The sequence below is a fragment of the Melozone crissalis genome, unplaced genomic scaffold (assembly GCF_028551555.1).
Source record: "Melozone crissalis strain CALT ecotype California unplaced genomic scaffold, PUWL_Pcris_2 ptg000027l_1, whole genome shotgun sequence".
Classification (NCBI taxonomy): domain Eukaryota; kingdom Metazoa; phylum Chordata; class Aves; order Passeriformes; family Passerellidae; genus Melozone; species Melozone crissalis.
The window spans coordinates 34,274,851-34,290,916 of record NW_026535805.1 but is presented as its reverse complement, the minus strand read 5'-3'; the positions used below and the strand labels follow the sequence as shown (position 1 = coordinate 34,290,916).

The window sequence follows — 16,066 nt, the reverse complement described above, 5'->3', positions numbered from 1 at the left end:
CAAAAACATTAACAAGAGCAGTAAGCAGTTTCTCGGAAACTTTTACTGCTAAGCTATAGAAAGCAATATTTTATGTTGCAAACACATCTTGCTAGAGTCCGCTTGCATCCAATCCTCAAATTAATTTGCATTATTATTATTAATAACACATTACACAGCATATAAAAATGCAATTTAACTGAAATTAACATAAATTAAAATCTAGCATACATATGCCCATACTACAAACTACTGTGCCATGGCAACATCAATAATACTGAGACTGAAGCTTTTTTCTGGGTATGACCCACTTATGGCAACATTCCAAAGCTACAAACACATCACTATTCAGACTGATGGTTACATCCACTACATCTACTAACCAATGATCCCGCCCACAGAGTGGCTGCGTAAGCAGCTTTGTGATGGAACACGGCCTTTCAACAACACAGGGTGCGCTCCGCTGTGCCTCACCAGCCCCTGCTCCTGGGGCATGCAGGGTGCCAGGCACAGGCCACAGCAGCTCCTGGGACACACAGGGTGCCCTGTACAGCCCACAGCAGCTCCTGGGACACACAGGGTGCCCTGTACAGCCCACAGCAGCTCCTGGGGCATGCAGGGTGCCAGGCACAGGCCACAGCAGCTCCTGGGACACGCAGGGTGCCAGGCACAGGCCACAGCAGCTCCTGGGACACGCAGGGTGCCAGGCACAGCCCACAGCAGCTCCTGGGACACACAGGGTGCCAGGCACAGCCCACAGCAGCTCCTGGGGCATGCAGGGTGCCAGACAGCAGCTCCCTGCTCCTGGGACACACAGGGTGCCAGGCACAGGCCACAGCAGCTCCAGGGACACACAGGGTGCCAGGCACAGGCCACAGCAGCTCCTGGGACATGCAGGGTGCCAGGCACAGGCCACAGCAGCTCCTGGGACATGCAGGGTGCCAGACAGCAGCTCCCTGCTCCTGGGACATGCAGGGTGCCAGGCACGTGCCTGCAGATGAGGCTGGTGGGGAGAGAACACCACACACATCTAGCACACACAGAGTTTTCCTCACTCTATTCCTTGCACACAATACATTACATAAAATGCATAGAGCTCCTCTGAAACCCATTTCAAAGGCTCCACAAAGAGATGCTCACTTTTTCCAGTGAAGCATCTAACGAGAAGTCTTACTTTAACCCTACATAAATCCGCATGGCTTTCAAAACATTATCTGAAAGGAATCCTGAAATCTTTCTGTATCCCCTGCTCTACACTTCTAAAAATCTATCTTTTTAGCAAGGCTTTTACTATCCACAGCATGCTAGGAGTATATACAGTACATTTTTTTGACAGCAGCAATATTAATAATTAATACTTTGGGATTCCATGTAATTGTGCCAAACCCCTGATGTTAAATATTAATGTTTCATAAATCGTACTTTTGCTTCAAAGCCAGAACTAAATGAAGAAAAAAAACCACAACTATGGGGCACTAGTACTGCCTTTTCTGCAATCCAGACAAACTCATCTACCATGGGAGGAAGTGTCATCAGTGGAACACTGGTGAAAACACATTCTTCTCCTTCGTGTATTTAAAAAAACAAAGGATCTGAGCAAGACCTAACTTGAAAAAGAGGTCTCAGTGCTTTTTACTTTACGTAATACTGCAATGAAATATATACCTCTAGAATATAGTCTTTGCTACATTCAGTAATGAACCAGATGAGTTGAAGTACTCAGATGAAAAAAATAAAATTTTCAGACTACTTAGGAGAGACAAGGCAAATGACTTTACAGAAAATGGTAATTATCCAACACAGGCTTTTTTTCCCTCTATACTAAGTTTCAGAATGCAAAACACAAAGGAAAGTAGAGATTGTATACAAAAACATTTCTGGTTTAAAATAGACTTGTATTTTATCACCTACACTAATGCATGTCTTTTTCTTGTATAGCCAGACAGTGTGCTACATCTGGCAGAAAAATACTAAGAAATAAAGAAAAACAAACAAAAAATCCCCCAGTGCAACTTGACCAAGCTGCTGCTTCCTGCCACACAGTGTCACTTGTCCTCTGTTTTTCCAGCAAATAAAGAGTGAGTACTAGTGAGAACATACAGTATTCTAGTAGGTGGCTGCCCCACTTTCCTGGCTGCACTTTTCCATGTTAGCACACTATTCCTGTGTAACACATAAAAGGCAAAATTATTCTTCTGTCACTCAGACGAGCTATCAGAAACCTGAATTTCACTAACTCTTCTTCTAAATTAAGATCACCTTACAAAGAAAAACTACCAGTTCTACATCTATTTTTTATTTCATTTTTCTCGAAGACAAGGCAAGTAAATCCCTGGAATGACCTCCTATCTCAATAAAAATACCAACACTGTGATGAACCATCTTCCTTCCCTTTAAGGGTGGGCTGTCAACAACATAAACATTCATTTCTGGTGATCTGCTAGTGTTAGGCCCTTTACCAGTGTGGCTTAACTGTAACAGGAATTTAAGACTAACAGCACGCTTGTATTTCCTAATTCACTATACAAAGTCTTTTAGGAAGGCTTACAGTCCATGCTGACAACCATTAGCCTAGAAGCCATATCAGCTCGAAAAATCTACATATTAATTTGCAAATTTTACAGTAAGGTTTTGCTGCGTTCATTTCAGAGAAAGAAGCAGAGAAAGAGCAAACCTCCCTTTGAGAACTCCGAGACAGCAACAAAGCCTCACAGAAGACAAAATGAAAACTTCTATCAGCACTAAAGATTCTCAAACTCAAAATACTTATTCAGTTACACAGGACTGAAGGGAGGTCTTTTCAGGAGAACAAAAACTCTGAAAACTTCTTGAATTGTATTTTTTGCCGTGCTTAATAGGACTGTCCCATCAGGACCGCTATACACGGTGTCGCACAAGCCGGCGGCAGGGTTGCCGGGACGCGCTCCGGCCGCCGAGGGGCTGGAGCTCCGCAAGCACGGAGCGGGGGAAAGGCGGGCGCGGCTGCCGCGACCACCCCGCACCGCCCAGAGGTGGGGCTTCCCCCCGGCCCGCGTCTCCGCGCATCCCGCGGGCCGCCCGCCCGCCCGGGCAGGGGAGGAGCGCTCCGCCCGGTGCAGCGGTGGCCGGGCCGGGACGGGCCCGGCGGGACGGCGCCGCGGCCGCCTCCTCACTCACAGTAGTACGCCACCACGGGCTCGCGCTTGTCCAGCTCCTGCGCGGTCCGCAGATGGTGCTGGATGCTCTTGAGCTGCGGCGGCAGCGGGGGCAGCGCCGGGGCCGCCATGGCGCGGGGGGCGGCGGAGGCGGCGGCGCTCGGCTCTCGCTCCCGGGGCTGGCGCGCGCCGCTTCCGCTTCCGGCTCGGGCGCCGTGGGCGGGCGGGCGGCGGCGCGCGGGGAGCGCCCCCTGTGGGCCAGGAGGGGGCGGGCGGGGCTGTCTGTCCGTCCGTCCGTCCGTCCGTCCGTCCACCACTCCACCACTCCACCACTCCACCCATTCATCCACCACTCCACCCATTCATTCTTCCGTCCTTCCGCCTGTGGGGCCCTACAGCGTAAAACACCTCCTGCGTGGCTCCTTGGTGTTGAAACGTGTCCCACAGCAGCCTTGAGGAAGGGCTGGGGACCTGGGGGCGGTCGGGGTTGCTCCCTGGCGCAGCCGGCCTGGCCCCGGCTGCCCAGGGCTGAGCAGTGACGCCCTCCCCGTCCCTTCTGCCTCCCTCCCTTTGGCAGGCCAGCCCAGAGAGCTGTGCACACCCGGCCTGTGCAGGTGCACCTGCAAGTAAAATCCCTTCTCAGACTGAAACTTCTCCTTGGGCTGCCCCAAGGCTTGCTGAGGTCCGTGAGGCCCTTGGGGGCTGAGGTGTGCCTGTTCTTCTGGACCTCTCCCCTTCATCCCCAAAAACTGTTGTCTGCAAAAATCGGATTAGTTACTCGGTATGCAACAAGCCAATAAATACACATTCGAGAGAGATATTGATTATTCATTTCAGAGTTGGGCGAGCCTGGGTGTTTGGGGGTATTCCATAAATCAAGCACCCCAACTATCAGCACTTTACTATTTATACATACTAGCAAACAAAGGCTGCTTTGTTTTTCCATAAGAGAACAATAGTTCTCTTATTAATTAGTTTTCTGTATTCTGTTAGTTAATTACTCTTTTGCTTCTTCTGCTAATTGATGACCATGTTTAGTCTTTCTTGTTTGAGTCACTGGGTTTCTTGGGCCACTGGTCCATGAGCTGGTGGTGAGGATTTCCCCCTGCCAGAATTGCCTTTTACCCAGTTGGAGCTGATTGCAGCACAGTAGCTGAGTGGCCTTATTAGTTTTTCTTTATTTTGTGAGTTCTGCCAAATGGCCCTGTGGCCTGTAAATTCTGCATTCCTTGTGTCAGCTACCAGTGGGCATCCTTCTTTCCAAGCTTTGTTAACCTCCCCCAGGGTCTGAGATGGATGAAGGATGTCAAGCTCTAAACCTGACAAACAATGTAAACCTGGTAAACAAGGCAATTCTACTACCAAGTGATTTGTTTTTCTAACACTTGGACATCAGTTAGAGCTTGCTTGTTAGCTGCTGTCTATTTTCACAGATTAAATCTCTCTTGTGGCTGATGAAGCTTGAAAGCATTCAAAGATCAAACATCAAAGAAAATCCTTCCTTAGGAAAATTTAACATATTCCCCATTTTGTAATACTACCATGGCCTGCTAATAGGACTGGGCTGCTTCTTGGTGGCTATCAGAAAGTCTGTCAGCTGTGGAGCATGCAACTCAGAGGATCACCACTTCCCAGATAACTCTTTCTCAGAAGAACTGTCAGGGATTTCTAGTTTTGCAGAGAGGGGATAAGAACAGGACGAGAAATGTGAACTGTTGAAGCAAAATGGTTTTAAATTAATCTCACAAGTTATTGCAATATAAATTTAGTGTCTCTATACTTCATTCTGATGGCATAGTTAAAACTATTTTTACATTTCTTTTAGGTAGCCCTTTTGCCAAACCTCGACCTCAAAGTGTCTGTTTGCAAAGGAAGGGAATGTCAGTGCTCCAGGGCATGAAGAAGGGTGCATGCTGGAGGGAGGCACAGGGTAGGAGATGTGGTTGTGTTGTCTCATTGCTGGCATGGGAGTGTGCCAGAAAGGGAACAGAAGGGAAATGATGTCTGAACAGAAGAGAGGAATCCGTGAAAGGAGAGAACAAGGAGTGGTTACAGGACTGGGATGCTGTGGTGTTATACTAGAGGCTGGCTGGCCCAGAGCAGCTATACCTTTGATGTAAATGCAATCACGTCACAATTACGGCTCTTTGTTAAGTGAGAACTGAAATGGTCATGATGTCTGACTAGAGACAAAACTGACTGCAAACACATGAGCTGGGGATTGCTTTGAGTGCTATCTGTGAAAATTAGGTGGCTAGAGTATGGTGGAAAACAATGAAAAAGTCAAAGAAGCACTTACTGTGTGAACCTGATGTAAGCAACAAAAATGCTTCCTCAGTGTTCTGGGAGACAGGACTTGATGTTCGCTGTGTAAAGAAATAGAATTGAATCAAAGAATCCCCAGCTGTATTATAAATTCCTTTCTTAATGGCAAAACCAAAAAAAAAGCCTTCATAATAATCTCAAATACTTGCTAAGCCTTTGAGCAAAAATCAGCTCAACACTGAGAAATGCATGAAGGCATATCAATCTCAGAGGGAGTAAGGGTGGAAGGAAGCTGATAGAAAACATTGTAAATGAGAATGAAAGTGGTGGGAGTTTGGAAGACTAAGCAAAAGAAAAGTTTATAGACACTTGAGAATACAATGAGTGTCAGGAAAACAAATGGCAAATATAGGAAAGAGAAGTGTTGACATCCATGGGGAAATGATTTCTTTACATGGATATAATATCTCCATCAATATGTTCCAGAAACTAATGGCAGAATGAGGCACAGAAAAACATTTGCACTAAAAGGCAATAATGCACTTTTTTAAAAATGAAAGACTGAGGAATTTGACAATTTTAATTCCACAGGAAATGCAGGAAAAAAAAATCGGTGTATCTGATTTGGAAGAAGGGAAATTTTTAATATGTTCCAGAATGTGACCAGAAAGAAAAAGGCCATGGTGGTCAGTAACGCAGCTCCTAAATCACTCTAGGCATCCTCAGACAGTCCCATGCTAGTACTTGTTCTTCAAGGCTCTTGATGGTAACAAGGACTTAAAGAACTCCTGAGGGCTTGGGGGTTTTGGCACTCTTCTGACCCTTCTGAAGTGTCTGGAAATTTATAGAAGAACAAGCAATGACATATTGAGCACCAGGGAAAATACTGACAAGGTTGTGATTAAGTTATTTTATTATTATACAAATGAATGATGAAGTGGGATTCCAAGTGTACCATTGGTAACAACTGTTCCTAGCACATGAAAGTACATTCTTTTTCTTAGTAGTTCTATATACTGTATGTTTTTCTAAATATTTTTTTTACCTGAGATTACAATTTTCAATTGGAAAGAATAATTCCAGATGGATATTGACATACACAGTGAAAAATTAGACATGTATCAACCAAAGAACATGGCATATTATGTAAACAAGAAGTTAGCACAGTGATTTTTATTTCACTTGCAATGCTTGCAAATGTCAAATAACTAATTTAATATTGCATAAATCTGATAGCTTTGACTGGACATTTAAGACAACATAAAACTTATTTCCATAGGGAAAAATAATATTAATGCTTTAATATAGCACATGTATTGAAATATGTAGTTTTGTTCTTGATCAGCATATTTAATAAACAACACATCTAGCTGTAGCCCACTTTGTTTTAAATGGCCCAGATTCAATCAAATCCAAGACACCTAAAACTTGCTATTCCATTTATTTATCAGGTTTGCTTTTGTGGGTGAGAATTACAAGGCTATGATAATTCAGCTGTGCTGAATCATATTTGGACTAATTAACTAACAATTGGTGGTAAAACAGTTGGTAAGATTTTTTCCAGAATTTTCTAAATATTTCTGAAATTACCCAGATTCTGTTATCAGGATCTCAGCTTTTTATGTTAGAAAAACAGATGGAAAATGGTTGATTGTTGTTATAGCTATTTGTAGATATTTTATACAGGAAACTACCTCCTCCTTTCTTTCTGATTCTGAAATCTGTTTTCTTTCCTTTATCTCACTTCAGCACAAGGAAATCACTTCTAAATTTAATATGCTTATTAAACCTTAAGAAGAAGCTGTTGCACACAAAAACATCTGATGCCTATAAAAAGTTTAAGACCTAACCTAACCCAATACACTTACTGCATAGAATAATTTTAATATGCAGAGTTCTTTTTCACTGTTACTCTACCAGCTTTAGTCAGAGCAAGAAAAAGTTAGATCTGACACAAACATCAGAAAATTCTGTGGGCCCAATTCTGCAGTCACACACAAGCAAAACACATTGAAATCAAATCATGATTGGGCCTAGGAAAGGCTTTTCTCTAAGATTTTATTTTGACACTTTGAAGCCACTTATGCAAAATTGTTAAAAAGCCCTTTTCCTCCTTCAAAATGTGATCATACTATATTGGTAAAAACCTTCTACACAGTAAGCCAAAACATAATGAGGCATTGCAGTCAGCGCAAAGAATACCATGCTACCCTTTCCTTTTAAAAGGAGATTCTGAGCCAGCAGGTGACAGTAGCTGAGCCTCTGCAAAGTAAGCTGGTATCCATGGATATGTTGTCACCACAGCCTAACCAGGAGCCTCTGCCCCTGGGGGCTGAGTTGCAGGTTGCATCTCAGTGGCACTTCTTGGGAAGATGTTGGAGTTCTTTCTGGTACACGGAGAGCATCCACTATTATTGTTCAATTCTCAAGCCATAAGAACATGTAAAAAATTCGCAATAATTTTTCCTAGAAGGGCAATGGCCTTATTAACTCAGATAGCATGTGTTCAGAAAAGCTGTGAATAGAAGTGTGTTTATAAATAACCATCTCCTCACACAGAGGCACTCCTCTGGAGGCAGAACTATCATAGGTGGCAGGTCATGAAAATATATTGCTCTTGGAGATCTTAGTGCCTTTGACCTTGACATGGAAACAAAGATTGTTCTCATAGTGTGCAGGTTTTTAGATGAGGAGTTTATGTCAAGTGAGTATTCTGCCTCAGTAATCATGAGAGTGGTTCTCTTCTTCAGCACTGCATAGAGGACAGAAGATGGTTTTCTGCTGTGGTTTGAAACCATTGTTACAAAACTGCAGGTGGACAGAGCAGTAAATGAGTGCAAGTTGACATCACTGAGTTTTTAAGATACCTAGCCTTCTACATGAGATTTCAAAAATTTCAGCAACACACAAGATCACTGTAATCACAGTAAATGTGTACATTGCAATAAGAAAGATTGTCTTTTCAAAGTGCTCTGGCACCATGCACCGGGTAATGTTAAACTTTTTATCAAGTGCTCCCACATCACACATGTAGATTGCGTTCACTTTGAAACCAAAGAGCTGAATCTGAAGCCAAAAAGCCACAACTTCAAGGACAATCCTTAAGAAAACAGAGAAGATATAAAAACCAGTGTATGATGACTTTTGGAGAATATCTTCCTGTTTGATGCTCTTACAAGCAGCATAAAGGTGAAAAAAGGCTCCAGGTACCAGTACAATCACCAGCTGTAATGCCCAGAATACCTAAAATACAGCAGAAATGTACCTGTCAGATCATTTACAACTGCTTTGGAACAGCTAAAACACATGCATATTGGAACATTTTGCAAGTCTGTTTTTAATATATATTGAATGTAGAAAAGCTTAGATGACAATAAAGGTAAAAAGCAGTTATGTTTTGGTTTGAAAAGTTTAGTTGGGTTCTGAAACATTAGTATTATTTTGAAAGACAGGAAACACAGCTCCATATTTAGTCACAGCTAAAGGGATAGTAAGAGGAAAATATTAGTGAAAAAAGCTAGTGATAATTAGCCTAGTCAGTTAGTACTTATATGGAAAAATCATGCTTTAATTTTTGCAGTTAATTTGCTTTACATTGGATTTTTACCATGAAAAAAATAACAGAAAAAGATAAGTACCTGAGGAGTTATAGGTCTGAACTGGTTGTAACAGAAAAGATTAACCTCTCTCTTGTCTGGGTCACAGCTGAAATGCAAGGCCTCATTTCCATAAACAGCAAAGCCCAAAACACCAAGGAAAAACATTCGAATTGAGCCAAAAAAAAGAGTGTGGAATTGTCCAATTACTGTTGGCGGCCTGAGCTGCAAATCAGAGGGTTCATTCAACATAAAAAACAAAAATGAACAGTGTTATTGTTGGAGGTCTAGTTGCTCTTTTTCATTATCCAGAATATTTATTTTATTCTACTTGTTTTAAAGGAGACAGTTTGCCTATGAAGAGTGCAGTAGCTCTCTAACAAAATTATGTTCTTACAACACTTTATTGTTCCTTCTAACTTTATATAAACGTTAATTTGTCTAGCACTTGCCAGTTCATTTGTTTTACTGCCTTTATCTGTATTCCGCTGCTGCAGAAGGCGCCAGACGGAGCTGAGCGCTTCGACCCAAAGGCTATTCGTTTTGCTGTTGTACTGATTCATTCACATGATGTCAGGTGATGGCAAAGCACGGACCGCCGTGTCACCATCAAACCTAACCATGCTTAGAACCATCCTTATTCCCGCAAATTAAAGTTCACTTTCCCCAAAGGGGCGATTGTCAGCCCGCTCCGGCCGCCTGCCCCGCCGAGCCCGGGCCGGGAGCGCAGGCGGGCGGGCGGCCCCTCTGGCCCGTGCGCGCTTTTGGGCCGGACCCCCGGCTCCGGTGGGGCCAGGGGCGCGCCCCGCGTACTCACACATCCCTCCGAGAAGCTCCGGATGTAGTTGGGGGACATGGCTGGGGAAGGTGCCCTGTGTGGGCGGCGGCGGCCGGAGCCGGAGCCCGCCCTGCCCCTGGCCCCGACCCCGGCTCGCTCCGCCCTCTGTCCCCGGGCGGGCCCCCGCGCCCGGGCCGGCAGCGGGCGCAGCAAAAGCGGGGCCGGCCGGCGCCCGCCGATAATCCCCGGGCAGCACCGTCAGCAGCGCCGGCCGCCACCGCCGCCCGCCGCGCACCTGCCGCTGCCGCTGCCGCTGCCCCTGCCGCTGCTCCTGCCGCTGATCCTGCTCCTGTCCCTCTCCCTGTCCCTGCCCCTGCTCCTGCCCCTATCCCTGTCTCTGCTCCTGCCCCTGCCCTGCCCCTGCCGCTGATCCTGCCCCTGTCCCTAACCCTGCCCCTGCTCCTGCTCCTGCTCCTGTCCCTGTCCCTGTCCCTGCCCCTATCCCTGCCCCTGCCGCTGCCCCTGCCCCTGTCCCTGCCGCTGCTCCTGCCCCTGCTGCTGCTCCTGCCCCTGCTCCTGTCCCTGCCCCTGCCCCTGCCGCTGCTTCTGCCCCTGCCCCTATCTCTGCTCCTGCCGCTGCTCCTGCCCCTGTCCCTGCCCCTGTCCCTGCCCCTATCCCTGTCTCTGCTCCTGCCCCTGCTCCTGCCCCTGCCCTGCCTCTGCCCCTGTCCCTATCCCTGCCCCTGCCCTTGCCCCTGCCCCTGCCCCTGCCCCTCCGGTTTTTCACCATCGCGCCGGGGTACCCGCTGTAGCGACCATCACCCCCGCCCGGCCCCGGAGGCGCTCCCTGCCCCGGCCTCCATCCTCTTCCCGGCTGCCGCCGGCGGGAAGAGCCGGGACTCTGCTAGCCGGAGCATCTAGAGCTTATCAACTTTATGACTAAATCCAATAGAAAAGAATGCTGCAGGACTTGGAAGCTGCCGATCCACGATTCTGAATTCAAAGAACCAGAAATTGAATGAAAACAAATAGTATTACCCACTTCAAAGTTGCTACAAATAACTTAATGGCAATAATTGCTACTAATAGTTTGCCAACGTACTCAGTATGTGGAGTTGGAGCAGCTCCAGAAGAGCTGTGCATGCAAGTCCGTGCATGAGCCAGGCACTCCTGCTGGTAATCTGCCTCTAGGAAGTACTTCAACTCAGTAGTTTGAACCCAGTGGGAGTTCTGTGGGAAGATGGAGAGTGGAAGGATGGAGATGGGAAACCAGTAAAGGGGAAATGCTAATTTGTCATTCACTCAGTGGTATGCAGTAGTTTATTTGGCGTGCGTAGGAAAGTGAAATCAGGTCACCAAATCCAGAGAGGGGCAGTTGCTCTTTTGCCTCTAAACTCAAAAGAGAGCTTCCCTTGTAACTGGCTGCAGCATGACTTCAAGCTGATGTATCAAAAAGCATTGTTCCCTCCGTCATGTATGCTCATAGGCATGGAAACATAGGCAGAAGAGGGGAAGTGATGGAAATTGGTGTTTATTTTATTTATGGATTGAGCTCTTGCGTCTCTAAGAGGTGCCTCAATGACCCTATTAATGATATGGTTGAAATAACATCCTTTGTAAGGGGAACCTGCCCTGCATCTACTGAAAGAAGGTGAAAAGTGCTCCAATAAGTACATGTTATTTACTGCAGCCCCTAGTTCAGGCGGTTAATTAAATGTCTGTCTCACGGAGTACTGTAGAGGTGCTGTATCGGTAGCACCCAGACTGGGTTTCCAAACGTTTTTAATGCAATCTGCTGCTCTGCTGCATAGAGAGAACGCTGAGGTTTGTGTATATCAAATGAACTAAAAGCAATAATGTCTCTCAGTGGTGTGTGATCTGCAGTAAAGTACTGTGGTTCTCAACATGGTGACTGGCCTTGACCAAAATGCAGTAATTTTGGTTACAGTGAATAGTTTTTCAATACATATGGAACTTAATTATCATCCAAATGCAATTCTAGTGCTCCCACAATACTATGAAATGACTAAATTAGTTCAGCATGTTTAATGTCAGTAATATTTCAATAATTTAATTATTTTAAAATGTGAAATGCCTATTGAAAATCTGCTGTTGAATGTACCTCAAAAAGTAGTTGTGTTTGTGTTTAGTAGGATTTCTTAAAATAGAAATGTTTAAAAACACCATCGAAAAACTCAACAACTCCTAGTTTCTAAATGGAGATAGATCTTTCAACGATTTTGTCATGCTTGGTAGAGTAGTGATTATTTGCACATTAATTGATGAATGTGAACCCATAAAGTTTGGTCAGCACTTGATTCCACTATAAATAGAAACAATATTTCAGAACACCTTTTAGGTAAAAATCAGCACGATACAAATGTTACTTTGTATCTTTTTTATTTTTAGGTGAGAATCACATGATTACTTACCTGACTGGATTGTCTAATACAAGACAATCAACAATCAACCTCAGTAACAATATAGAAACTTGAATCTCTGTCATGTGATAAAGCTGCTGAAAGAAGACTTAGCTGGCAATGCTCTGATTTTTTATAGGAACATATAAGGAATACAGCTGCACTGAAATATAAAAAACAAATTAATTCTGGAGAGGTTCTCAGATAAACCCAATACAAACCCCACGGGTGTCTGCAGTAAAACCCCACTGAGTGTGATGAATGGGCCCACCATAAAATTGTCACTTTCTTTGAAGTGGCTCCAGTGTCATGTGAGCTCAAGCACAGGAATCCCATTATCTTCGCACTAGGAGGAACTAATAGCAATGTTTTTCTTTTGTCATATGTGTTCAATAATGTGCTTCTTAACACCACATTAGGAAGATAACTTGAGACAGAAGTAGAGTAAGCTGACATTGTGCAGTCCTTCTGAGTACAGAGGGAACTCAAGCCATTCCTTGATACTTCCTTGACAGAAAATCATTATTTGTTTTGAATCTGTAGGAGCAGCTGTCTGTTAGTTGTCTGTCATGGACAAATGGGATGGAAGATGTTGATATCAAATTTGTTTCTGAGTGAGTCTGAACCCTGGATCTTGGCTCCAGTTGGGAGCTCAGTTGTGTGCTCTTTAACCTTTTAATGAGTTGAAGTCCTACTGAATGAATACAGTAAAATAAATGGAATGTAAATGCATGCATAAAGCTACAGTTGTGCTTAGAGGGATGACCTGTGTGTTTAACATGAAGCACCCAATTTATTCCTTTATTAATGTGGTTAAAGGTAATGGCACCTGTTACCCTCGTGCCATAAATAAAACCAGCACCATGAAAATGGTACAAAAAATTGAATTGATATCAATGAGATAAGGTTTTGTTTCCCAAAAGAGAACTTGCATGAATATTGGAGAAAGCCACTTCTGCTAGCTTTCCAGCTTTGCCTAGTGCTGCAAGCACCCGAATTTCCATTTTGGTTTGCAGAGTTCCCTCCATCAAAATAAGAAAACTTCTATTGAAATAATAAGAAAAAAACCTGTGAGTTACTTTAGGTTATTGTACATTTGACTGCCTGGAAGAAGTTTCTCTCTGCTACAATGCATGCCCACTTTCCAGCTGTATCTACTGGTGTAATGAGTGATATTACAAAATTTATTGAAGGTTTGGTTCCTAATGCTAGGTGTTTAAATTCAGGTAGTATTTGTTCCTTGGTTGTTGCTTTGTTTCTTTTTAAAATTTGACTGACAATCAGGCCTTCAAACATGATCACTTCCAGGGCTCCATTTGAACCCGGTTTTCATTTAATGTGCAAGTACACATACTTATTTAAAGGCTACTTACTGCAGGTAGTTTTGGTGGCAGATATGCTTGTCTCTTCATGGGACTACACATGTTGTGATGTGCAAATCTGGAATTATCCCTGGAATTATCAAGTGCCTTGAGCTGCATAAATGTGTGAAAAGAGTGTTTTTTCCTGCCAGACCCACTTCTCAGTAGAGGGCGTTTGTGAGATGTGTGGAGCTCCTCATTCCTACATGAACTGATTATGAATTCCTACACTTGGGAATTACTGATGAAGTTTTCCCTCTCACATTTCCAAGTTGTTGTGGTTTCTCCCCTATGGTGTTGCACTCCATCTGTGGTGGCTGATTATGCCTGTTTCTTTCCCACTGGGGAGATTCACCTGTGGCACTCTCCCTCACTCTTGTGCCAAGTACTGTGTCAGAGCTCCACAATTAAATTGTCTCTAGGCTGTAATCTGAAATGGCATCTAGGCATGGGTGGACTCTTGTTTGAAAAGAGAATGATGAACAGTTTGTATATGGAGATCTGAATTCTGACTGGTTTATGTCAGGGTCTGTGGGTCTTCCCCACACACGCCTTTTTGCCTCTGCAGGAAATCATATTCATACTGGTTGAATATGATAGCTGGTTGAATTATATTTATACTGCAGTAGAAGCATTATCTGACTGTCTGTCTTCCCTGAGCTGGAGCCACTCACTTTCTTCAAAGCTTATTTCCTTGCTGTTAGAGTTCTAAAAAACATGGAGTAGATAAAATCAAGTACTGATAAAAATCAGGAATATGTTTCCACTGAAAATGTTTCTGATTTTTCAACCTTAGGAATTCTACCCTGTGGACTAAAGGACAGATAAAATTAAATAGGATAGAAGAAATTCTCCTGGAAGGCAGCAGTAGGAGTGGTAGTGTTGTGAAACAAAAAGCAAGGAGTCTCACCTCTCTCCATGCAAACTGCACCAAGTTTATATCAATAGAAGTTTCTAAAGGGTTCTTTTGTTGATATTCATGCAAAAGGCTCAGCTACCTCTTGTCCCAAGAAAATCAACATTAAAGACAAGTTGAATTTAAACTATTCTTCCAGTGGGAATCATATTGTCTGTTGATACATAAACCCATTTTCGAACAAATTAGCAAAAGAACCATACTCCCAGTGTTAAACTCACAGTGTTAAAGACCTATATTGGATCCAGCCAATGGGAACCAAAAAGAGGGATTTGGACTGTTAACAGAAACATGGCTACAGTTGATCTTAGAAAATTTCACGTATGCTCAACAAAATAGAGGGTCACAGTGATTTATATAAATATGTAAGCCATCAGTAAGGCTGCCTCAGAGGGGACATAGCTGAATTTAAAGCTGTGTGGAAGGAACTTGATCAGTAACAAGAATCACCTCCAGAGGAGCTCCGTGATGTTTCTGATGAGCTGCTTGGTGGTAAATGTGAAGCATCTAGCCTGATCCTTTCTGAGGCCTAGCACTGGTTGGGTTCAAACAAATTACTCAACATTATATGAATCAGTAATTTATGCAACTTTAACACATTTATGTGTTCAGGGATGTGAGAAGAGTCACAACGATCAATGAACAGATATAGAGAAGTGTAACTTTAAAGAAACATTCTTTAATTCTTTTTTAAAATAAAATCTAAGTAAAACTTTATTTAAGAAGAAATCACTGATTTAATTCCTACACTAGACAGCATGCCATGGACAGGCCATGCACATCTGACATGCTTTGCTTCTGATATATCAGTGCTCAGATTCTCCATAGACCTGTCATAAACTCATAGAGCTTCAAGAGAATTGCTGTAGTAATATGCACAAGCTAGTTCTCTACAAGCTCATGAATCCTCTCTTTTGAGAAAAAGAAAGACAGGAATCGGTCTGCAGAGCATGTTACTAGACAATGCTCGTATTCTTCTACCTTAACATTTTATCTTGGAAACTTCAGTCCAACGGGTCTGATTGTCTTCCAGCATATTTACACGACTACCTACATTCATGGCTTCTGCTGGAAATAGATGGAGCTGTTTGGAAAGCCTATACATGTGCAGACACTCGGAAGTAAAAGACAATACCTCACTGAAAATCAAGAAGCATTACAGACAAATTCTACTCTTCAAAGAGGGAAACAAAATTCATTCTCCACTCTGTTATACCATTTGCAGAGTAAGTAATAGATAAAACACATCACCTGTCCCCCTTTCCATAGTCAAGACCACTGTGAAATGCAGCTTCACAAATCAAACCTTAAAACTTTAAACACAGCTGATGTCTTTGAGTAAGATCTATGCACACCCCACAGCTGGACGTCAGGAATAAAATCTCTTCATTCTCACGCCCCTCGCTCCCTGCCACCCTGCGTTTCAAAGCACCGTGGTTTCACCTGAGTAAGACGCTGGAAGACGAGTTTCCGGAGGCGATCCTGCGTTCTGTCCGACGTGTCGGACAGCTCTCCGGTTTGCCGGGCAGAGCCTGGCTGGGGCTGTTTGCGGTGGGCAGCGGCGCGGAGAGCGGCTTCCCTCTCCGCTCCCGCTCACCACGTCGTGCCCATCGCGCT

General features: G+C 44.0%; 2 protein-coding genes across 3 annotated transcripts in view; both read right to left on the bottom strand.

The window, feature by feature from the left end:
• VTA1 (vesicle trafficking 1) overlaps window positions 1–3,264 on the bottom strand; it is a 37,917-nt gene extending 34,653 nt beyond the window's left edge. For both annotated transcript variants that reach the window (XM_054279868.1, XM_054279869.1), the window contains exon 1: window positions 3,136–3,264. In XM_054279868.1, the coding sequence (XP_054135843.1) occupies window positions 3,136–3,244 (109 nt within the window). In that variant the 5' untranslated portion in view covers window positions 3,245–3,264. The remainder of the gene's footprint in view (window positions 1–3,135) is intronic.
• A 3,057-nt stretch (window positions 3,265–6,321) lies between these two features.
• On the bottom strand, window positions 6,322–15,988 carry GJE1 (gap junction protein epsilon 1). The gene is made up of 3 exons (XM_054279871.1): window positions 15,893–15,988; window positions 9,017–9,199; window positions 6,322–8,621 (listed from the first exon to the last, which is right to left on the bottom strand). Exons 2-3 carry the CDS (start codon window positions 9,140–9,142, stop codon window positions 8,226–8,228), a joined length of 522 nt encoding a protein of 173 aa, XP_054135846.1. The 5' UTR covers window positions 9,143–9,199; window positions 15,893–15,988; the 3' UTR covers window positions 6,322–8,225.
• Between the last annotated feature and the right edge of the window lie 78 nt (window positions 15,989–16,066).